The sequence below is a fragment of the Triticum aestivum genome, chromosome 6D (genome assembly GCF_018294505.1).
Source record: "Triticum aestivum cultivar Chinese Spring chromosome 6D, IWGSC CS RefSeq v2.1, whole genome shotgun sequence".
NCBI classification, from domain to species: Eukaryota; Viridiplantae; Streptophyta; class Magnoliopsida; order Poales; family Poaceae; genus Triticum; species Triticum aestivum.
This window is the reverse complement of record NC_057811.1, coordinates 47,865,471-47,889,846: the sequence shown is the minus strand read 5'-3', so window position 1 is coordinate 47,889,846 and position 24,376 is coordinate 47,865,471. Positions and strand designations below refer to the sequence as shown.

The 24,376-nt window shown below is 47.0% G+C and overlaps 1 protein-coding gene across 1 annotated transcript; it reads right to left on the bottom strand.

The window, feature by feature from the left end:
* Positions 1-2,693: 2,693 nt before the first annotated feature.
* Positions 2,694-6,876, bottom strand: LOC123141008 (uncharacterized). Its single transcript, XM_044560262.1, has 2 exons — positions 5,695-6,876; positions 2,694-3,152 (listed from the first exon to the last, which is right to left on the bottom strand). Exons 1-2 carry the CDS (start codon positions 6,821-6,823, stop codon positions 3,145-3,147), a joined length of 1,137 nt encoding a protein of 378 aa, XP_044416197.1. The 5' UTR covers positions 6,824-6,876; the 3' UTR covers positions 2,694-3,144.
* Positions 6,877-24,376: the final 17,500 nt, after the last annotated feature.

Sequence of the window (24,376 nt, the reverse complement as noted above, 5' to 3'; positions counted from 1 at the left end):
CTTCGAGGACAACCAGCTTGCCCGCCGCATCCTAGTGTTGCTTCATGGATCTAGTGTCTGATCTGGAGGCGTAGACTAGAGGTGTGTTAGTTTCTTCTTATTAGCCTGTGGTAGTAAAGTCCTTGTTTGTTACTATCTTGTTATGATCATCAATGGGAAGTTACCCAACAGATTGAACTGAACTGAAGCATATGAATGTGAACACCACATGTTCATTAGATTCTAATTAATTGCTAAATAAGTCTTTGGTGATAATCCTTATGCCTAGTTTAAAGCCTGTCACCTTAATTCATTACATGTCGTAACCCCACTAACAAATTTCAAATGGTTCGTATTTTGTTGGAAAACTTCACTTCGAAATGGCAGAATGCAGTGAGAACTCTCGAAACAGACTTTCGCCCCGCTTTATAAATAAAGAAACAACCGAAGAAAGACCACGGCCGAATGATACAAGGTGGTAAGGTCGCCCTCTTACAAAACCTATCCTAGGATAATCGGATCACGCAAAACGCACGCGACTACGCTACCAACATAGAACACATGAAGATCTACACACACCGCCACGGTACAACCTAATACACCTAAGCTCCACGGCAACGCCCTCAAGAGGGAGGGAGAACGGCGCTGAGCGTCGCTGCTGCCGAGTCCACAACGGACAAAGGTCTTCACCCGGAGCCCTGGCACGGAGAGAAGAACCAAACCGACGTCTTCAAGAAGAGTGCGGTACCCACGGGTGTCACGTCAGCGCCAAGGGCACGGAGCTTTCGCTCGGCAACTCACCCGCATCAGCACGAGGCTGCAAGGACGAGCGCGACGTGATCAGACACCCAGATCTGGATCAGGGCGACATCCCAAGGGAGAGCACGCCCGAGCCACCCACCGCTACACCTCCCGCCACCCACACGGCCATGAAGGAGAGCCACCATCGCCGCAATGGTGCCTGCCGACAAGCAAACCATGCAGACCGCCATCTGAGGCTGCCACCCCGGCATCCCTGTCGCGAGACACCATCCACCGCTCACTTCACAACGCACTCAGCCTTGGTAGGAAGAGCAGAGGCACGCCCCCTACTCCTAGCCCGACATCAGTCACCGAGTCTGGATAGGCGCCTCCGCCGTAGGAGGCACCCACGTCTGCGTCTCCAGCCAAGCTTGGTGGATTCGCGGCGGGGGGGGGGGGGGGCATGACTCCATGACTGCCGACAACCATTGCCAAGACGCCTAGGCCCTGGCCCAAGCTAGCATGCATGACGCCATGTCTGTGGCCACCGGTGCCGATCCGCCCAGCAACGCAACAGTATCACGACCACCACTGCCGATCACCGCACCCGCGAGGAGGGCAAGAGCACCACCCGCGCGCACAACCCAGACCGCACCCCACCCGACCTACCTGGAGCAAGCTCTCTGATCTACCTCGGGCCCAGATCTGATCCGCCCGAGTACAAACCCTAGGTCGTAGCCACCCGTCGGCCCGTACCCAGGAGAAGGGAGGTTGTCACCGCCACCCGCACCCCGTCGTCAAGCAGCACATGCCATGTCGCGCCCACACCAGCGACCCGTGTACCACTGAGCCACCACCAACACACCACCCGAAGCACCGGAGATCCTCAGCAAAGTCCATCCATGGTAGCACCAGCCACCGGAGGAAATCCATAGCCAAGGCTGGCGACCGCCGCTAGAGGCCAGCCCCACCCCACCCTAGGCAACTACGGCCAAATCTGGCCATGCCAGACCGCACCACCCGGCCACCATGGGCGCGCCACGAGCAGCCCCCCCCCCCGGCCACCAGGATACACCGTGGGCTCGGCAGCGCTAGGGTTTCACTCCCCCGCCCCCCGGCGGTTGCCCATGGGAGCGACTCGGTCACTCGGGAGGGGTTCGTCCAAGTGAAAGGCTCTCTCCTCGGTGAGAACTACGTACATGGTATAGAAAATGTGTTCTAGAGGTAGTTTGTTCATAGGAGTTAATACTAGATTGCTATAGTTCGCTTTTGTCCTGGCAATTGCCATCGCAGTGGTAGTCGATTTCTTCACGGACGATACTACGGGGCTGAGCACCCCCGCTTCTCCTGCTCACTTTGGTTTCTCCAGGACGCCTACTAAGTGTACGTCCTGGGAAACCGTCCCAGTAATCTTCAAAAAACACTATCAATGAAATGATACGCTGCTAAGCGTATTCGTAAAAAAAAAAGATACTCAAACGAAATATTTGGGGGTGAACTCTAGCTTGGAAGCCATAAAATGCTTCACAAAAACAAGATTTTCACATGATGTGCTTTAGAGAAAGAATCCAAGTGATAATCGGAGTGTGGTGTGGTCAGACTACAAATCCCTGGTCTTTCCGGACAAATAATACTACCACATGTGCACACTGATATAAACTGATGCTGAAAAGGGAAAATGTGATCTTACGTTGAAAAGGGCAAAACCGATAATCCATCTCATAGAACAGAGGGCAGCTGGTCAACAGAATTTATGTGGTTTACAGGCATCACCCGCGATAATCAGTACTCTTACGACACAATTTTGAACATCTCTTGTTATAACACAAACAGATATGGGATTAGGGTAATATTGCTTTGGCTTTTATTTTCCTATCCTTATCCTGATCACAGTAAACCCTTAAATTAAAAACAAAGAAAGCATCTCAAAAAAGCAAATAAGAATATGTATGCATTAGCAAACATTACATGAACTTTTCCCAACATTCATTACTCAGAACTAGGATTCTAAATACTCAATTTCGAACCATACAGAAATTAAACAAAAACACACATAATGAGACGTCATTGAACATAAGCAGAAATCTGACTCGAGATCTCACCACCTGATGCAGCATGGGAGATAATCATACGCATGCACACATGAGCACACACTAAAAATGCAAGCAAAACAGCTTGCTTGAAAAGTATAAAGCCAAATAAATAAACCACAAGCTGAGTGCTAATTTGTCGAACCAAGGTAATGTGCCTTCAATCTTCATGCCAGTTGATGAAAGTCCACAAGAATTTGATAAAGACGGGAGGTACAGGTCCACCTCATAGCTGATCCTTGCATGTTACATAGAGAGCCCACGTCGAGCATACAAAATGAAAGAACCTACACCCAGCAACTCATTTCTGTCTCCCAGCCATTAGAATGTAGCTCTAGATACCTGCAAAGCAAGCAAGATCATCAGTCAAGCAATTTTGTTCTATTCATACACAAAAAGCTGTTGGAGTTACTCTCAATCAGTAAACGTTAGCTTCACCACTGTGGAAATTATGCCAAAAGCTTCAAAGTTGAATCACCTCATCATTAGACAAAACCAACATGTGAAACAGATAAAGCACACCTTCAACCTCTAATATTAGCAGTTCTTGGCTACACCTGATCTAAGTAGCGGCTAAAAGAACAGTGGGCACATGAGAGGGTCATGAAGTAGCGAGATAATCGCACAAGTCAAGTTTCATAAATCCATGCAGTAGGGGATCATGCATCATCTTATTAATTGATATTTCTTTGGTTGAAAAGTACTGTACTTCTTTTACTCTGCGTGTGACCAAAATTAATACTTCCAAACTACTTGATAATATGATAGTAAAAGTATAAAATGTTATCGGTGATGAAATCAGTTTTTATGACAAATCTGGTCATGCCATCTTGATCATATATGGTGGCTCGACAGTGGAGGCAACGTCACACGGAATAGAAGTCCTGTGACTCTATTCCCGTCCTGGTGTGGTCATCACGGCCGCCACGACACACACCAGTGAGTCTGTGGTGTTGTCACACACCAGTGAGTCTGTGGTGTTGTCATCCCATGGATCGTCGGTTCTAGATCTGGTGCAGGCACTGTGACTACTCCACTCAGGAGAGTACTAGTGTCTGTACTATGGCATAATGGGATACATAATGTGTAAATGTGCAACTATGTTGACACGTCCCGGTCATTATGAAGAAAGAACGGAGAGCCATTGCAGATTTGAGTTGCCGCAAGAATACAAACGATTCAACAGCGGTGCTAGTTTCCCTCACCACGCCCCCCCCCCCCCCCCCCCCCCCGACGGTGCTAGCTTACATGTGATTCAGAACATCCATGCACAACACTATCCGGTGACTCAAATTGAGAAATGTGGGATAAGTAATCTTCCAATTGGGTTAAACAGGCATCCAGCGACATAAAGGCTGCCGCTTAAGGTCATACCAGGGGTAGGCCGTGCACACCTCCTGCTGCGCACCCTTGCACCCTGACCTACCATTATGATATGATGATACAACCGAGGCTTCCATATTTCTCAACTCCCCACATAACGACACAACGATGCAATCAGTATAAGCTATCGATTAACTAGAAAAGGGAGAGTAACCTCCAAATGCTAAGCACACGACCCAAGGGCATTCCAAGGAAAAGTCAAATAGAAACGAGGACACCTCAACAAGATACTTATACAACACAACTATTAATTTGAGGAAAACAACTCTATTTTGATATAGTACTAAGTAATAGTTAAACAAAGCACACATACTGTCAAATTTATTGAATATTCCCAAAATAACATATACTCATTAATATTGTAGAGATAAAGAATGTACATTCACAGACTATTAACTGGTCAGAATAGAGAAGACATTTAGAGCTATTCTTAAGCTTGTTCCACACCATATTGGATATTGATAAACTATACTTGTAATAAAAAAGTCCTAGCAACATAAATGATCATGATATATATTATACTTTAATGTAAAATATGCCTAAAAAGGTGGAAATAAATTAAGCCCATTTACTAGTTTTACGTGGTACAAATGGACTTGCCATGTGAACAGCAGAAGTGCGGGACAATAAAATGAACAATTTATCCATAAGTTCACAACAAAGTGGTTATTATGAATTTAAGATTACTAGCAAGATCAGCAGACATAACTATGCCGAAAGAAAGAATATAACTACTCTTAAGCTTCCAAACCTACCAATTGAGATACCAATTTGACATCTTAGTTTTTTTTATTTCGTGGGTTATTTGAGATCTTAGTTTGTTCAAGCTAGTTCTCATGTAGTGATCTTCAAACTGCTGTGATCTCACCTTGAGGAAAAAAAGGCATACTATCGCTACGCTCTAACACTTACACTAGATGATTGTCACATCTGTCGACAGGAAGGGATATTTACTTATTTATTAAGTTCAGTTATTCTACAAAGAATTTGCCAATCTTGTTATTTGTTGTTTTATCAGCAGATATTTATACATGATAAACTGATAAAGGCAGATTACTAGCTCTGACTAGAATCTAGAAAATTACATAAATTCAGTTAACAGTGGACAAATTACAACCCACTGTCGGGCTACAGGACATAGAGTATATTAGATACCACTAATAGATAACATCCAGATGACCAAACACGACGACTCAAGCATCATCACAACAGAACAATATCAGCACGTGTTGAAGAGGTCATCAAGCAGAAAAAGAAACTACTGAAAATTGTTGGCTTACCACGACATGGTGTGAAATATTTTCTTCGGCGAATTACCGAACAAATAATTGGTTTGTTGTATGTTGAAGAGGTCATCAAGCAGCAAAAGAAACAAATGATATGATGCTACTTAACAATTTTAAGTTAGCATGAAAGGATGTGAATCGTATGCTGTCAACCAATTATCAAAAAGTAATTTGAGTTTGTTATAATGAATAGGTGTGAAGGCATGCTATATTACCTGCGGTGTAGACACTTTCGAATGGCTCATAATAAGTAACGTTGTCGTCTTCAAGACGTTTCTTGAACTGCAATGAGTCAAGATGGACCATAAAGACGACGCCACCTTTCCTTATGAACATCACATTGTTTTCCTCGGCGAGCGCTAGTATGCTCATGTCTTTCTTCTCTGAATTCAGGAAAGGTAGCTTCTCCAGTCCGATAGTTCTTCCAAGTACCCATGAAAAAACACCATTAGAATCTGTGTTCCTCTTCCATAATTGGAAGCTGAAGTCTGTCTCGAAGAGTAAACCAAGGCCACCACCCTCTGCCCGCATGATCCAGTTTAGGGGACGCCCCCCTTCAAGCATATGCACTGGCACCTGTATCAAGGCCAGGCTTTGTGTCTCCATATCAAACTCGAGAATTACAGAAATCTTCCCAACAAGCAACCAGTAAAGAGAATTTCCAGCCAGCACAGCGGGCATGCCCGTGCAAGCAACATCAGTCAGAGCCATAGATGGAAGCAATGTTGATACGAGCTCACCCCATACGCCGGTCTTTGAAGAGTAGACACACACGAAAGCTCGCCTTTGTGGTCTGCCTTTGTCTGCCATCACCACGACCACCTGGAAGTCGTCGTCGTCTCCGGCGGCCCGAAGCACGGCCCCATTTATCATGCCCTCCCCCCCGCGCGTCATAAACCCAGGGGGCAACAGGATCCGGTGCTGCTCGGCGGTGATGGGATCCCACACCAGGATCTCTCTCCAAGAATCGAGCGAGAGGAACACGAGCACAAGGCCATGGCGACATCCGATGGGCACGAAGAAGTCGTCGAGCCTCAGAGACAAGGCCCCCGCCGGGAAGCGATTGGGGGCCTCCACGGTAGGTACCAAGGACAGATCGCCGCCCAAAACTTTTTCAAGGACACCGAGGAGGGGAGGGTTGCGGTTGTGGTGGAGGCGGAAGCGGCGGCGGAAGCCGGGGTCGGAGACGAGGAGACGCCAGCGCCTGCTGACGGCGGAAGCGCGGGGGAGGGAGGACGGCTGTGGGTCGAGGCGGAGGAGGATCTCGGAGAGCAGGTTGTCATCATCGAGGGGCGCCGCCGACGACGACCGTGGGCGTGGGTGGTGGCGGCCGAGGCTACCCATCTCGCCCTCCTCTCCTCTCACAACTGTGGCGTGGTCGAAGCCCGAAGAAAGTGATGTGCGGAAGGAAGTGGGTCGTCGGCCCACACAAGAAATCACGCTCACTATTTTTGTCCCGTTCCGTTTCGTTGTATTCCCTGTGCACATGTACGCACGTGCTTTAATTTGCTAGGAGTACAAGGCACTTGTTTTGTACAGACATTTCTTTGTTGTTTTGTACAGACATGTCTAAAAAAAACTTGTTTTGTACAGACCAGAAAAGTTTAAAAGCAAATTGAGCACTTTTTGTAAGAATTAGTTCGTGTTCTAGTTACCTTGTTCTTGATAAAATTTGACTTGCTTAGATTTCCAAAATCTTTCAATTGTGCCACTGTTAATACTTAGTTCACTAAATAAACAGTTCATGTGAAGGGACCATGTTCACTAAATATGACTATTTCTATTGCGGCGGAGTCACGTCCTCCTCCGATTGGTTCTGGTTGACGAGTTGTTCTCCTGGGAACTCAATGACCAACAAGTTTAGAAGATGTAGCATTGATGGCACGTCTGACCCACTCGACCTAGAGCATGGGCGTCGGTGGTCTCCGGATCTGGTGCCTGGTACTCGGCATCGTTGTGGTCCCTGTTCATGTCTCCTCGATCTCAATGGGAGAAACCCTAGGTTCTATGTCAAGACAAGCAGAAGTGGTGCTATCTCATCATTCACTCCTTGGAGGGGGTCACGATGGGTGCCCCTAGAGTGCTCTAATGTGGCCGCGGGAGAAGCTAGCTTCCAAATATTTGTCTATGGGGCTAGATGACGGGCGGCACTCGTGTGGGCTTTTGAAGTGTGATTTGTGTCGTTATCAGCACATCCTGGGTGATGCCTTCCCTAATTAATTCTGGCCCAAATTCGACTTCCGGTGGCCGACACTCCATGCACGCAATGGTGGGGGAATGTTGCCTTGGGGGCGAGGAGCGTGAAAATCATTCTAAAGCGGCCTTAGGGCATCTCCAACGGTTACCCGCAGATTTCCTGCCGCATCCATCTGTGGACATGGGGGGACCAGTCTGCGGACACGGATGCGCGAGGCCTCCATCCAACGCTGCCTGCATACATCCGACCAATATTTCAAACTAATCAGATGTCTCCATCGTATCTACTTTCCAAACGATTTTCCTCTTGTTTTGGACTCTAATTTACATGATTTGAATGAAACTAACCCGGACCGATGCTGTTTTAAGCAGAACTACCATGGTGTTGTTTTTTTTTGCAGAAATAAAAGTTCTCAAAATTGGACAAAACTTTTTGGATATTTTTCATGAAATAAATAAAAAAATACTGGAGCCAACACTGGTACAAAGACGTCCTAAACAAATGGTTTAAAACCCCTTTCCGCGACGGCATTTGGAACCGTCGCCAAGTGAGTGTGGGCGATTGGGGGGATCCTTCCCACACGACCCAGAAATCGTCGGGGATAGGCCCTCCTGGGACCCAGGCTGGGGCCGTGTGCGATTGGGCGAGGCATGGAAACCCAATCATTTCCGTAGGTATGTACTGTTGGGGAACGTAGCAATAATTCAAAATTTTCCTACGTCTCACCAAGATCAATCTAGGAGATGCTAGCAACGAGAGAGAGGGAGTGCATCTTCATACCCTTGAAGATCGCTAAGCGGAAGCGTTACAAGAACGTGGTTGATGGAGTCGTACTCGCGGCGATTCAAATCGCGCAAGATCCGATCTAGCGCCGAACGGACGGCGCCTCCGCGTTCAACACACGTACAGCCCGGGGACGTCTCCTCCTTCTTGATCCAGCAAGGGGAGAGGAGAAGTTGAGGGAGAACTCCAGCAGCACGACGGCGTGGTGGCAATGGAGCTCGTGGTTCTCCGGCAGAGCTTCGCTAAGCACTACGGAGGAGGAGGAGGAGTTGGAGGAGGAGAGGGCTGCGCCGAGGGAAGGCTGTGGCTGCCCTCCCACCCCCTCACTATATATAGGGGGAAGGGAAGAGGGGGCCGGCCCCTCTAGATGGATCTAGAGGAGGAGGCGGCGGCCAGGGGAAACCCTAGATGGGTTTGGGCGCCCCCACCCCCTAGGAAACTTGCCCCCCAAGCCGGGAGGGGCGGCTGCCCTAGGGGTGGCGCCCCCACCTCTCCTTGTTACGTGAGAGGGGTTGGGAGGGGCGCACAGCCCCTTAGTGGGCTGGTTTGCCCCTTCCCCTTGGCCCATAAGTCCCCCCAACGCTTGCCGGGGCCTCCGAAACCCCTTTCGGACATGCTGGCCATAGCCTGGAACCCCCGGAACAATTCCGGACTCCAATACCCTTCGTCCAATATACCGATCTTCACCTCCGGACCATTCCGGAGCTCCTCGTCATGTCCGGGATCTCATCCGGGACTCCGAACAACGTTCGGTAACCCCATACTATTTCCCATAACAACTCTAGCGTCACCGAACCTTAAGTGTGTAGACTCTACGGGTTCGGGAACCATGCAAGCATGACCGAGACACCTCTCTGTCCAATAACCAATAGCGGGATCTGGATACCCATATTGGCTCCCACATGTTCCACGATTCTCTCATCGGATGAACCACGTTGTCGGGGATTCAATCAATCCCGTATACAATTCCCTTTGTCTATCGGTATGTTACATGCCCGAGATTCGATCGTCGGTATCCCAATACCTCGTTCAATCTCGTTACCGCCAAGTCTCTTTACTCGTTCCGTAACGCATGATCCCGTGGCTAACTCATTAGTCACATTGAGCTCATTATGATGATGCATTACCGAGTGGGCCCAGAGATACCCCTCCGTCATACGGAGTGACAAATCCAAGTCTCGATTCTGCCGTGGTCAGGTCTTGAGTCTTACTCAATACTCACACCTTGTAACACAGCCAAGAACTCCTTCTTTGCTGATCTATTTTGAACTCCTTCAAAATCTTGTCACGGTATGTATTCATTTGAAAGTACTATTAAGCGTTTTTGATCTATCCTTATAGATCTTGATGCTCAATGTTTAAGTAGGTTAATCCAGGTTTTCCATTGAAAAACACTTTTCAAATAACCCTGTATGCTTTCCAGAAATTCTACATCATTTCTGATCAACAATATGTCAACAACATATACTCATCAAAAATTCTATAGTGCTCCCACTCACTTCTTTGGAAATACATGTTTCTCATAAACTTTGTATAAACCCAAAATCTTTGATCATCTCATCAAAGCGTACATTCCAACTCCGAGATGCTTACTCCAGTCCTTAGAAGGATTGCTGGAGCTTTGCATACTTGTTAGCATCTTTCAGGATTGACAAAACCTTCTGGTTGTATCACATACAACCTTTCCTCAAGAAAATCGTCGAGGAAACAATGTTTTGACATCCTATCTGCAAGATTTCATAAATAATGCAGTAACTGCTAATATAATTCCAACTGACTCTTAGCATCACTACGAGTGAGAAAGTCCCATCGCAGTCAACTCCTTGAACTTGTCGGAAAACATCTTAACGACAAGTCGAGCTTTCTTAATGGTGACACTTACCATCATTGTCTGTCTTCCTTTTAAAATCCATCTGCACCCAACAGCCTTATGACCATCAAGTAGTTCTTCCAAAGTCTATACTTTGTTTTTATACATGGATCCTCTCTCGGATTTTATGGCCTCGAGCCATTCGTCGGAATCCGGGCCCACCATCACTTCTCCATAGCTCGTAGGTTCATTGTTGTCCAGCAACATGACTTCCAAGACAGGATTATGTACCACTCTGAAGTAGTACGCATCCTTGTCGACCTACGAGGTTTGGTAGTGACTTGATCCGAAGTTTCATGATCACTATCATAAGCTTCCACTTCAATTGGTGTAGGTGCCACAGGAATAACTCCCTGTGCCTTGCAACACACTAGTTGAAGTCATGGTTCAATAACCTCATCAAGTCTCCACCATCCTCCCACTCAATTCTTTCGAGAGAAACTTTTTCCTCGAGAAAGGACCCATTTCTAGAAACAATCACTTTTGCTTCCAGATCTGAAATAGGAGGTATACCCAACTGTTTTGGGTATTCTATGAAGATGCATTTATCCGCTTTGGGTTCGAGGTTATCAGCCTAAAACTTTTTGACATAAGCGTCGCAGCCCCAAACTTTTAAGAAACGATAGCTTAGGTTTCTCTAAACCATAGTTCATACGGTGTCGTCTCAACGGAATTGTGTGGTGCCCTATTTAAAGTGAATGCGGTTGTCTCTAATGCCTAACCCATAAACGATAGTGTAATTCGATAAGAGACATCATGGTATGCACCATATCCAATAGGGTGCAGTTATGATGTTCGAACACACCATCACACTATGGTGTTCTAGGCGGTATTAGTTGTGAAAGAATTTCCACAATGTCTTAATTGTGTGCCAAACTCGTAACTCAGATATTTATCTCTATGATCATATCGTAGACATTTTATCCTCTTGTCACGATGATCTTTAACTTCACTCTGAAATTACTTGAACCATTCAACAATTCAGACTTGTGTTTCATCAAGTAAATATACTCAGCATCTACTCAAATCATCTGTGAAGTAAGAACATAACGATATCCACTGCATGCCTCAGCACTCATTGGACTGCACACATCAAAATGTATTACTTCCAACAAGTTGCTTTCTTGTTCCATCTTACTGAAAACGAGGCCTTTCAGTCATCTTGCCCATGTGGTATGATTTGCATGTCTCAAGTGATTCAAAATCAAGTGAGTCCAAACGATCCATCTGTATGGACTTTCTTCATGCATATATATACTAATAGACATGGTTCGCATGTCTCAATTTTTTTCAAAAACGAGCGAGTCCAAAGATCCATCAACATGGAGCTTCTTCATACGTTTTATACCAATATGACTCAAGTGGCAGTGCCACCAGTATGTGGTACTATCATTACTATCATATAGCTTTTGGCATGAACATGTGTATCACTACGATCGAGATTCAATAAACCATTCATTTTAGGTGCAAGACCATTGAAGGTATTATTCAAATAGACAGAGTAACCATTATTCTCCTTAAATGAATAACCATATTGCGATAAACATAATCCAATCATGTCTATGCTCAACAACACCAAATAACCATTATTTAGGTTTAACACCAATCTCGATGGTAGAGGGAGCATGCGATGCTTGATCACATCAACCTTGGAAACACTTCCAACACATATCGTCATCTCATCTTTAGTTAGTCTCCGTTTATTCCGCAGCTTTTATTTTGAGTTACTAACACTTAGCAACCGAACCGGTATCTAATACCCTGGTGCTACTAGGAGTACTAGTAAAGTACACATTAATATAATGTATATCCAATATACTTCTGTCGACCTTGCCAGCCTTCTCATCTACGAAATATCTAGGGCAGTTCTCTTCAGTGACCGTTCCCCTCATTTCAGAAGCACTTTGTCTCAGGTTTGGGTTCAACCTTGGGTTTCTTCACTAGAGCTGCAACTGATTTGCCGTTTCATGAAGTATCCCTTCTTGCCCTTGCCCTTCTTGAAACTAGTGCTTTTGCTAACCATCAACAATTGATGCTCCTACTTGATTTCTACTTTCGCGGTGTCAAACATCGCGAATAGCTCAAGGATCATCATATCTATCCCTGATATGTTATAGTTCATCACGAAGCTCCAGTAGCTTGGTGGGAGTGACTTTGGAGAACCATCACTATCTCATCTGGAAGACAACTCCCACTCGATTCAAGCGATTGTAGTACTCAGACAATCTGAGCACATGCTCAACGATTGAGCTTTTCTCCCTTAGTTTGTAGGCTTAAGAAACTTGTCGGAGGTCTCACACCTCTTGACGTGGGCACAAGCCTGAAATCCGAATTTCAGCCCTTGAAACATCTCATATGTTCTGCGACGTTTCAAAACGTCTTTGGTGCCTCAATTCTATACCATTTTAACATTATGCACTGCACTATCACGTAGTCATCAAAACGTGTATGTCAGATGTTCGCAACATCTACAAACGACGCTCGAGGTTCAGCACACCGAGCGGTGCATTAAGGACATAAGCCTTCTGTGCAGAAATGAGGACAATCCTCAGTTTGCGGACCCAGTCCGCATAATTGCTACTATCAACTTTCAACTAAATTTTCTCTAGGAACATATCTTAAACAGTAGAACTAAAGCATAAGCTACGACATAATTTGCAAAGACCTTTTGACTATGTTCATGATAATTAAGTTCATCTAATCAATTATTTAATGAACTCCCACTCAGATAGACATCCCTCTAGTCATCTAAGTGATACAGGATCCGACTCAACTAGGCCATGTCCGATCATCACGTGAGACGGACTAGTCATCATCGGTGAACATCTCCATGTTGATCGTATCTACTATACGACTCATGTTCGACCTTTCGGTCTCTTGTGTTCCGAGGCCATGTCTGTACATGCTAGGCTCGTCAAGTCAACCTAAGTGTTTCGCATGTGTAAATCTGGCTTACACCCGTTGTATGCGAACGTTAGAATCTATCACACCCGATCATCACGTGGTGCTTCGAAACAACGAACATTCGCAACGGTGCACAGTTAGGGGGAACACATCTCTTGAAATTTTAGTGAGGGATCATCTTATTTATGCTACCGTTGTTCTAAGCAAATAAGATGTAAACATGAAAAACATCACATGCAAATCATAAAGTGACATGATATGGCCAATATCATCTTGCGCCTTTTGATCTCCATCTTCAAGGCGCGGCATGATCACCTTCGTCACCGGCATGACACCATGATCTCCATCATCATGATCTCCATGATTGTGTCTTCATGAAGTTGTCTCGCCAAGTATTACTTCTACTACTATGGCTAAAGATTAGCAATAAAGTAAAGTAATTACATGGTGTTTTTCATTGACACGTAGGTCATACAATAAATTAAGACAACTCCTATGGCTCCTGCCGGTTGTCATAATCATCGACATGCAAGTCGTGATTCCTATTACAAGAACATGATCAATCTCATACATCACATATATATAATTCATCACATCCTTTTGGCCATATCACATCACATAGCATACCCTGCAAAAACAAGTTAGACGTCCTCTAATTGTTGTTGCATGTTTTATGTGGCTGCTATGGGTTTCTAGCAAGAACGTTTCTTACCTACGCAAAAGCCACAACGGTGATATGCCAATTGCTATTTACTCTTCACAAGGACCCTCTTCATCGAATCCGATCCGACTAAAGTGGGAGAGACAGACACCCGCTAGCCACCTTATGCATCAAGTGCATGTCAGTCGGTGGAACCTGTCTCACGTAAGAGTACGTGTAAGGTCGGTCCGGGCCGCTTCATCCCACAATGCCGCCGAATCAAGATAAGACTAGTAAGGGTAAGCAAATTGAACAAATCATCGCCCACAACTACTTTGTGTTCTACTCGTGCATAGAATCTACGCATAGACCTAGCTCATGATGCCACTGTTGGGGAACGTAGCAATAATTCAAAATTTTCCTACGTGTCACCAAGATCAATCTAGGAGATGCTAGCAACGAGAGAGAGGGAGTGCATCTTCATACCCTTGAAGATCGCTAAGCGGAAGCATTACAAGAATGCGGTTGATGGAGTCGTACTCGCGGCGATTCAAATCGCGGAAGATCCGATCTAGCGCCGAACGGACGGCGCCTCCGCATTCAACACACGTACAGCCTGGGGACGTCTCCTCCTTCTTGATCCAGCAAGGGGAGAGGAGAAGTTGAGGGAGAACTCCAGCAGCACGACGGCGTGGTGGCAATGGAGCTCGTGGTTCTCCGGCAGAGCTTCGCTAAGCACTACGGAGGAGGAGGAGTTGGAGGAGGAGAGGGCTGCGCCAAGGGAAGGCTGTGGCTGCCCTCCCACCCCCTCACTATATATAGGGGGAAGGGAAGAGGGGGCCGGCCCCTCTAGATGGATCTAGAGGAGGAGGCGGCGGCCAGGGGAAACCCTAGATGGGTTTGGGCGCCCCCACCCCCTAGGAAACTTGCCCCCCAAGCCGGGAGGGGCGGCTGCCCTAGGGGTGGCGCCCCCACCTCTCCTGGTTACGTGAGAGGGGTTGGGAGGGGCGCAAAGCCCCTTAGTGGGCTGGTTTTCCCCTTCCCCTTGGCCCATAAGTCCCCCCAACGCTTGCCGGGGCCTCCGAAACCCCTTTCGGACATGCTGGCCATAGCCTGGAACCCCCGGAACAATTCCGGACTACAATACCCTTCGTCCAATATACCGATCTTCACCTCCGGACCATTCTGGAGCTCCTCGTCATGTCCGGGATCTCATCCGGGACTCCGAACAACCTTCGGTAACCACATACTATTTCCCATAACAACTGTAGTGTCACCGAACCTTAAGTGTGTAGACTCTACGGGTTCGGGAACCATGCAGACATGACCGAGACACCTCTCCGTCCAATAACCAATAGTGGGATCTGGATACCCATATTGGCTCCCACATGTTCCACGATTCTCTCATCGGATGAACCACGTTGTCGGGGATTCAATCAATCCCGTATACAATTCCCTTTGTCTATCGGTATGTTACTTGCCGGAGATTCGATCGTCGGTATCCCAATACCTCGTTCAATCTCGTTACCGGCAAGTCTTACTCGTTCCGTAACGCATGATCCCGTGGCTAACTCATTAGTCACATTGAGCTCATTATGATGATGCATTACCGAGTGGGCCCAGAGATACCTCTCCGTCATACGGAGTGACAAATCCCAGTCTCGATTTGTGCCAACCCAACAGACACTTTCAGAGATACCTGTAGTGCACCTTTATAGCCACCTAGTTACATTGTGACGTTTGGTACACCCAAAGCATTCCTACGGTATCCGGGAGTTGCACAATCTCATGGTCTAAGGAAATGAAACTTGACATTAGAAAAGCTCTTAGCAAACGAACTACATGATCTTGTGCTATGCTTAGGATTGGGTCTTGTCCATCACATCATTCTCCCAATGATGTGATCCCGTTATCAACGACATCCAATGTCCATGGCCAGGAAACCATGAGCATCTATTGATCAACGAGCTAGTCAACTAGAGGCTTACTAGGGACATGTTGTGGTCTATGTATTCACACATGTATTACGGTTTCCAGTCAATACAATTATAGCATGAACAATAGACAATTATCATGAACAAGGAAATACAATAATAACCATTTATTATTGCCTCTAGGGCATATTTCCAACATGTACATCCCACACGGTGAATCCCAGAAATCATTTCCGTAGGTATGTACATCCCACACGGTAAATCCCAGAAATCATTTCCGTAGGTATGTACATCCCACACGGTGAATCCCAGAAATCATTTCCGTAGGTATGTACATCTCACACGGTGAATCCCAGAAATCATTTCCGTAGGTATGTACATCCTACACGGTGAATCCCAGAAAATCATTTCCGTAGGTATGTACATCCCACATAGTTCTTTGTGTGGAAACGTTTGTGCAAGGTGGCCTAACGCAAACAGTTCGCTGCCGGAAGCCATGTGTGATTGTTAGTTGATCGAACACGCCTACTTTCTAGAAACCATGCGGGTTCTTTGAGTTCATCGCCCACGGTGCTGCCTGAGTAACCGTTTGCAATAGAAAACCCCAATAAGCAGGGTAATTAGCCTATTATTGACAATCCATGTACTAATCAAACTGATATTTCTTATAAAATACACCAGATATTTCATATACGTATAAAAGCAACCAGAATTTCATAATCGAATTACATCAGATAGCTTAGGCACTCAGTTACGCCATTACACAATAGCACCAAGTTTCACATGCAGCATCAAAAACCTTTGTAAAGTAGCATCATACACGGTAAATAGACAGATGAATCTCATCTGGGAAACTGCAGAAGCGGAAGGCAAATATTGAGCCTTCAGTGATGTTGAATGTCCTTGCAACTTTAGGCCAGTGGCTATGGATAATTTGTTGGGGAATGTAGTAATTTCAAAAAAAATCCTACGCACACGCAAGATCATGGTGATGCATAGCAACGAGAGGGGAGAGTGTTGTCCACGTACCCTCGTAGACCGACAGCGGAAGCGTTATCACAACGCGGTTGATGTAGTCGTACGTCTTCACGATCCGACCGATCAAGTACCGAATGTACGGCACCTCCGAGTTCTACACACGTTCAGCTCGATGACGTCCCTCGAACTCTGATCCAGCCGAGTGTTGAGGGAGAGTTTCGTTAGCACGACGGCGTGGTGACGATGATGATGTTCCACCGACGCAGGGCTTCGCCTAAGCTCCGCAACGGTATTATCGAGGTGTAATATGGTGGAGGGGGGCACCGCACACGGCTAAGAGATCTCAAGGATCAATTGTTGTGTCTCGGGGTGCCCCCTGCCCCCGTATATAAAGGAGCAAGGGGGAGGCAGCCGGCCAAGGGGAGAGGCGCGCCATAGGGGGGAGTCCTACTCCCACCGGGAGTAGGACTCCTCCTTTCCTTGTGGGAGTAGTAGAAGGGAAGGGGGAAGGAGAAAGAAGGAAGGGTGCGCCCCCCTTCCCTAGTCCAATTCGGACCAGACCATGGGGAGGGGTGTGGCCACCTTTTGAGGCCTTTCTCTCCTTTCCCGTATGGCCCATTAAGGCCCAATACGAATTCCCATAACTCTCCGGTACTCCGAAAAATACCCGAATCACTCGGAACCTTTCCGAAGTCCGAATATAGTCGTCCAATATATCGATTTTTACGTCTCGACCATTTCGAGACTCCTCGTCATATCCCCGATCTCATCCGGGACTCCAAACTCCTTCGGTACATCAAAACTCAATAAAACTGTCATCGTAACGTTAAGCGTGCGGACCCTACGGGTTCGAGAACTATGTAGACATGACCGAGACACGTCTCCGGTCAATAACCAATAGCGGGACCTGGATGCCCATATTGGCTCCCACATATTCTACGAAGATCTTTATCTGTCAGACTGCATAACAACATACGTTGTTCCCTTTGTCACCGGTATGTTACTTGCCCGAGATTTGATCGTCGGTATCTCGATACCTAGTTCAATCTCGTTACCGGCAAGTCTCTTTACTCGTTCCGTAACACATCATCCCGCAACTAACTCATTAGTCACAATGCTTGCAAGGCTTATAGTGATGTGCATTACCGAGTGGGCCCAGAGATACCTCTCCGACAATCGGAGTGACAAATCCTAATCTTGAAATACGCCAACCCAACAAGTACCTTTGGAGACACCTGTAGAGCACCTTTATAATCACCCATTTACGTTGTGACATTTGGTAGCACACAAAGTGTTCCTCCGGTAAACGAGAGTTGCATAATCTCATAGTCATAGGAACATGTATAAGTCATGAAGAAAGCAATAGCAACATACTAAACGATCGAGTGCTAAGCTAACGGAATGGGTCAAGTCAATCACGTCATTCTCCTAATGAGGTGATCTCGTTAATCAAATGACAACTTATGTCTATGGCTAGGAAACATAACCATCTTTGATTAACGAGCTAGTCAAGTAGAGGCATACTAGTGACACTCTGTTTGTCTATGTATTCACACATGTATTATGTTTCCGGTTAATACAATTCTAGAATGAATAATAAACATTTATCATGATATAAGTAAATAAATAATACTTTATTATTGCCTCTAGGGCATATTTCCTTCATGATTTCCCGTCCAACCTTCGTCCTCTTCAGCAAGACTTCAATATTGTACCGTTTGAGAGGTAATCATCGGTGAACTGCTTTGAAAAGTACTGAAAACAAAGCTATGCATAAATCGCTGTTGTAAATTTTGGAAAATGGCGCAAGGGATAAAAACAAGGTAAAAGAGTTGGTACCATCCTATAGTTGACTGATGTCTTCTTCATTGTGCAAACAAAGATCTTGCTGTTATTCGTCGCAAGTTTCTTCATCCTAACAATCTTTCTGAGTTTGTTGACTTGATTGATATTCATGGACATCTCATTTCCCCATATGCAAAATGGGTCGAACAGTGGGTCTAAGCCTCTAACAGCAGGACCTACATATGCAAGACCAAATTGTAAGAAACCTAAATATTAGAATGATTCCTGCAACTGCACAATAATGTGCTGTTAGCCAAAGGACCCTGCTTGAACAAACCTCGATGGTAAACCGCAGTGTCTCCCATTGTTTCCCTGCAACACACATAAGGAAGATCTTGATCAGGTTAACTGAGAGTTACCATACTATCAGTAGAATATGTATTGAGTACAGCCAAATTTGATTGGTGTCACATGCATAACAATACAAAATTGTACCCACAGCAATTGAAAATCAAATTGCAGAACTGAACCAAACAGTTAAATGGACAGTAGACCAAATGGACCAAAATAGTTAACTGAGCACGACATTGCATAATAGAAACATGTATGAGAAGACAAGACAGTTAACAAAACAAAGAATGCTTGAGAACAGTACTACGAAATGTAGCAATTGTTGGACCAAAGTGTTAACTGAACATTACATTTCAGAGGACCAAACTGTTAACTGAACATCAGATTGCATATTAACATTACAGAGGACAAATCACTAGAAGGCACTAGCGGTGGCCTCGAGAAAACATCACGAACTGTATTTTAAAGTAGACAACCGCGTGGCGGTGTCAACGGTGGCCTCGAAGATGAGGTGCTCCTCCAAGATCTTGCGGTCGACATGCACGGCAGCCATAGCGACCTCGTTCGCGTGTGCGGCCGCATGCTACTGAGCTCCATGTTATACTTCGTGCAAAATGGTTGTGGGGGCGCTTAATTGGAGTAGGGGGCAGTGATTTCGGTGGAAGGTGTTGCTCCGTCGATCGGGGCATGTGGGACGGGAAAGGAGGAGGATGGTGTGGGTGGGGTGTGGATTACCTGACCATATCGACGAGGCCGCGCAGCAAGAAGAAGGGTCGGCGGCGAGGAGGCCAAGCGGCAAGAAGAAGGGTCGCCGGCGAGGAGGCCAAGCGGCAAGAAGAAGGGTCACCGGCGAGGAGGCGGCGCTGCAAGAAGAATGGTAGCCGGCGAGGAGGAGGCGCTGCAAGAAGAAGGGTCGCCGGCGTGGAGGTTGAGCTGCCAGTAAGCAGCAGTGAAGGTTTGAACTTAGAAAGCAAGGAGGAACAGTGGAAATGTGGCTTTTGGTAGGAGGGAGGGGGCGGGGAGATAGATATTTCCGCGGTGGCAAAAAAATTTTGCTCGGTGCCGCGATAAACTGGCGCCAAGTGTGGATCAAGCAAGGGCGGTGGACTGTAGATGACGAAACTTCCTGCGTAAGCCAGACAAGACGGTGCGCCAAGATATTTTATATCGCATCCCACACGATTCTTTCTAGTAAACTGTTTGTGGTATACTTGATTTTTTCATTATGTTTTAAAAGACAAAATGGTGTTACGGAGGAAAAGGGTGGTGTTTGAATTGCTAGAACATTTACGTACAGTGAACATGCAACTAGTACATGAGTGTCGTGTCTAAATTTGCAATTATTCCGGATTCGTTTGGCATTTTTATGCATTAATTGAGTTTCTGGGCATTTAACGTGCATAATCCAAATTTGAACTACAAGCACATGCTCCAATGCACCAAAGTTTGTTGAAAAATCACATGTGTGTCTTTGGTTGAATTTATAGGTCCCATGGAAGAAATGGGAATGAAATCCAAACATCTGGGCGTCGTGGCTCAGCCGGAATGATTGAGAAACTTTGTTTTTTAATTCCTGTAAATCCAAAACATGGCTGAAAATCATGAACTTGGCATGGTGTCATGACATGGCACCAACATGTTTGAGTAAATTTTTTGGCCGAATTGGGACAAGCTTTGGTGTAAGCTTCTTGCAAGCCGGAGTTTCCATCAAGAAGGCTCGTGGTTCCGAGAGGGAACGTGCCACCTCCGTGTGCGAAACGACATACGTACACTGCCTTCTCCCGCCTTAATTTTTTTACACTGGCAGATTAGACCAAATAGAAGTATCGTGCTAAATTTTGGAATTATTTTGAGTTCGTTTGGCATTTTTATGCATTAATTGAGTTTTTGGGTGTTTAATGTGCATAATTCAAATTTGAACTACAAGCACATGCTCCAGTGCACCAAAGTTGTTTGAAAACCCACATGTGTGTCCTTGGGTGAATTTCTAGGTCCCATGCAAGTTCAAACATCTGGGCGTCGTGGCTCACCCGGAAAGATTGAGAAACTTGGTTTTTTAATTCCTGTAAATCCAAAACACGCTTGAAAATCATGAAACTTGGCATGATATCATGACATGGCTGAGGGAGTCCTGGACTAAGGGGTCCTCGGGCGTCCGACTTGTTAGCCACGGGCCGGACTGATGGGCTGTGAAGGTACAAAGACCGAAGACTGCACCCGTGTCCGGATGGGACTCTCCTTGGCGTGGAAGGCAAGCTTGGCGATCAAATATGTAGATTCCTTTCTTTGTAACCGACCTTGTATAACCCTAGATCCTCCCGGTGTCTATATAAACCGGAGGACTTAGTCCGGAGGGGAGAGATTCATGACCATAGTCATACAGGCTAGACTTTTAGGGTTTAGCCATTACGATCTCGTGGTAGATCAACTCTTGTAATACGCATATTCATCAAGATCAATCAAGCAGGAAGTAGGGTATTACCTCCATAGAGAGGGCCCGAACCTGGGTAAACATCGTGTCCCCTGTCTCCTGTTACCATTGACCTTAGACGCACAGTTCGGGACCCCCTACCCGAGATCCGCCGGTTTTGACACCGACATTGGTGCTTTCATTGAGAGTTCCACTGTGCCGTCCTCAAAAGGTTTGATGGCCCCTTCAATCGTCAACAGTGATGCTGTCCAAGGAGAAACTTTCCTCCCCAGACAAATCTTTGTGTTTGGCGGCTTCGCACTGCGGGCCAACTCGTTTGGCTATCTGGAGCAGATCGATAGCTACGCCCCTGGCCATCAGGTCAGATTTGGGAGCTTGAACTACGTCGCGGACATCCGTGGAGATTTGATCTTCGCCGAATTCGAGACCGTGGCGACCGCTCCTGGTCACCTCGATGAACAAGACCTAAATCTGTCATCGGACCGCATTCAGGAGATAGCTTGTGTAACTGCTCTGGCCTTAGATCGGAAGCATACTGCGCCATCCAAGGACCGGAGGCTCAACCCCACCACGGAGGCCACAGATTCCCCGGCGTTGGAGCCGCACATCGACTTAACCTCACACGATATCTGTGTCACCGGAACTCCGGACTCGTCTCCGGTTATAAGTTCCGAACCATGTGAGTCCGTGGACGCCGAACTGGATCGCTTATCGATCTTTGAGTTCAGCGCCGCAGACATCTTCCAGCACTCGCCCTTGGGCAATGTGCTAAACTCATTAAAGAACCTATCCTTGGCGGGGGGACCCACATCCGAACTATGTCCGGTTCGAACTAGGGGCTGACAATGGAGAATTTTGCTTCCCACCCGCCACCCACTTCATTGCCACGGTCGAGGATTTAACGGACATGCTTCATTACGGCTCCGAAGACATCGACGGTATGGACGACGATGCTGATGAGGAGCAAAACCAAAATCCGCCATTTACTGGACGCTGGACGGCCACTTTTTCGTACGATGTGTACATGGTGGATACACCCAAAACAACCAACGACGATGACAAAAAAATCCAGTCGAGAATAAACCTCCTGAGACACAGCAAAAACGCCGGCGTCCTCGGCGCCGCTCTAAGTCACGTCGTTCAAAAGATAGCAATGCTGTCACCGGAGAAAATAATACTCCGGACGATGCCGAAAACAATGAAGACCTTGCTGAGGTAACATCCGAACAGGAGGAGCAAGAAAACGGGCAAGCTAGCCCCGACGAACAGGCCAGGCCCAACGACTCGGAGGACGGTAGTTATCGTCCGCTCTCCGAGGATGAGGAAAGCCTCGGCAACGAAGATTTCATCGTGCCTGAGGAACCTCTCGAGCAGGAGCGCTTCAAGCGCCAGCTAATAGCCACCGCAAGGAGCCTGAAAAAGAAGCAGCAGCAACTTCAAGCTACCCATGATCTGCTCGTCGACAGGTGGACTGATGTTCTGGCAGCCGAAGAATACGGCCTCAGACGCCCAGCCAAGAGTTACCCGAAGCGAAGGTTGCTACCTCAGTTCGATGAAGAGGTGCCAAAGCCCACAACTCCCTCGCGTAATGCGGCTGATCGACCACTACGCGGTCAGGACAGTGCGGCGGACGGACCACCACGTGGTCGGGATAGAGCGGCAACTCAGGCCGAACAACAGCCTACCACACCGCCACGTAAAAATAGGGACAAAATAGTTCGGGGTCATACATACGACCTCCGGCAGACCCTGGATAGTAGAGCAGGATATACCCGATCGATTTACGGATTGCGAGGACGCTCCTCGACACGTGATGATGTCTACCTATTCGGACGTGACAAACCTAGTCACGCCCGAGCCGACAACTGCAGACGGACTCCATCGGAGCTACCTCGCGATGCGGACAGGTATAGAGGCGCCGCACACCCTCTTTGCTTCACTGATGAAGTAATGGATCACGAATTCCCCGAAGGGTTCAAACCCGTGAATATTGAATCATACGACGGGACAACTGATCCCGCGGTATGGATCGAGGACTTTATCCTCCACATCCACATGGCCCGCGGAGATGACCTCCACGCTATCAAATACCTCCCACTAAAGCTTAAAGGACCAGCTCGGCACTGGTTAAACAGCCTGCCTGAAAATTCTATCGGCAGCTGGGAGGACTTGGAAGAAGCCTTCCTCGACAACTTCCAAGGTACATATGTCCGGCCACCAGACGCCGATGACTTAAGCCACATAGTTCAACAACCTGGAGAGTCAGCCAGGAAATTCTGGACTAGGTTCCTAACCAAAAAGAACCAGATCGTCGACTGTCCGGATGCCGAAGCCCTAGCGGCCTTTAAACATAGCATCCGCGACGAATGGCTCGCCCGCCACCTCGGCCAAGAAAAGCCAAAATCTATGGCAGCCCTTACGGCACTCATGACCTGCTTTTGCGCGGGTGAGGATAGTTGGATGGCTCGTAGTAAAAACACAGCCAGCGAGGCATGCCCCTCCGAGGTCAAAAACAGCAACGGCAAGCTCCGACGTAACAGACACAAACGCCGAAGCAATGGTGATAATACTGACGACACTACAGTCAACGCCGAATTCAGCGGCTCCAAGTCCAGCCAGCGGAAGAAATGGTACAAAAGAAACAATCAGGGACCATCCAGCCTGGACCGCATACTCGATCGCCCGTGCCAGATACATGGCACCCCAGACAAACCAGCCAATCATACCAACAGAGATTGTTGGGTTTTTAAACAGGCGGGCAAATTAAACACCGAGATCAGGGAAAAGGGATCACAAAGCAAGGACGACGACGAGGAGCCCCGGCAACCGAACACAGGGGGACAGAAGAAGTTTCCCCCTCAAGTCAAAACAGTGAACATGATATATGCTACACACATCCCCAAAAGAGAGCGCAAGCGCGCACTAAGGGACGTCTACGCGATAGAGCCAGTCGCCCCAAAATTTAATCCATGGGCGTCATTCCCGATCACCTTTGATCGTCGGGATCATCCGACTAGTATCCGT

Bases quoted from the DNA above. Each gene is read 5' to 3' on its own strand.
- LOC123141008 (XM_044560262.1), bottom strand. From the start codon at position 6,823: ATGGGTAGCCTCGGCCGCCACCACCCACGCCCACGGTCGTCGTCGGCG.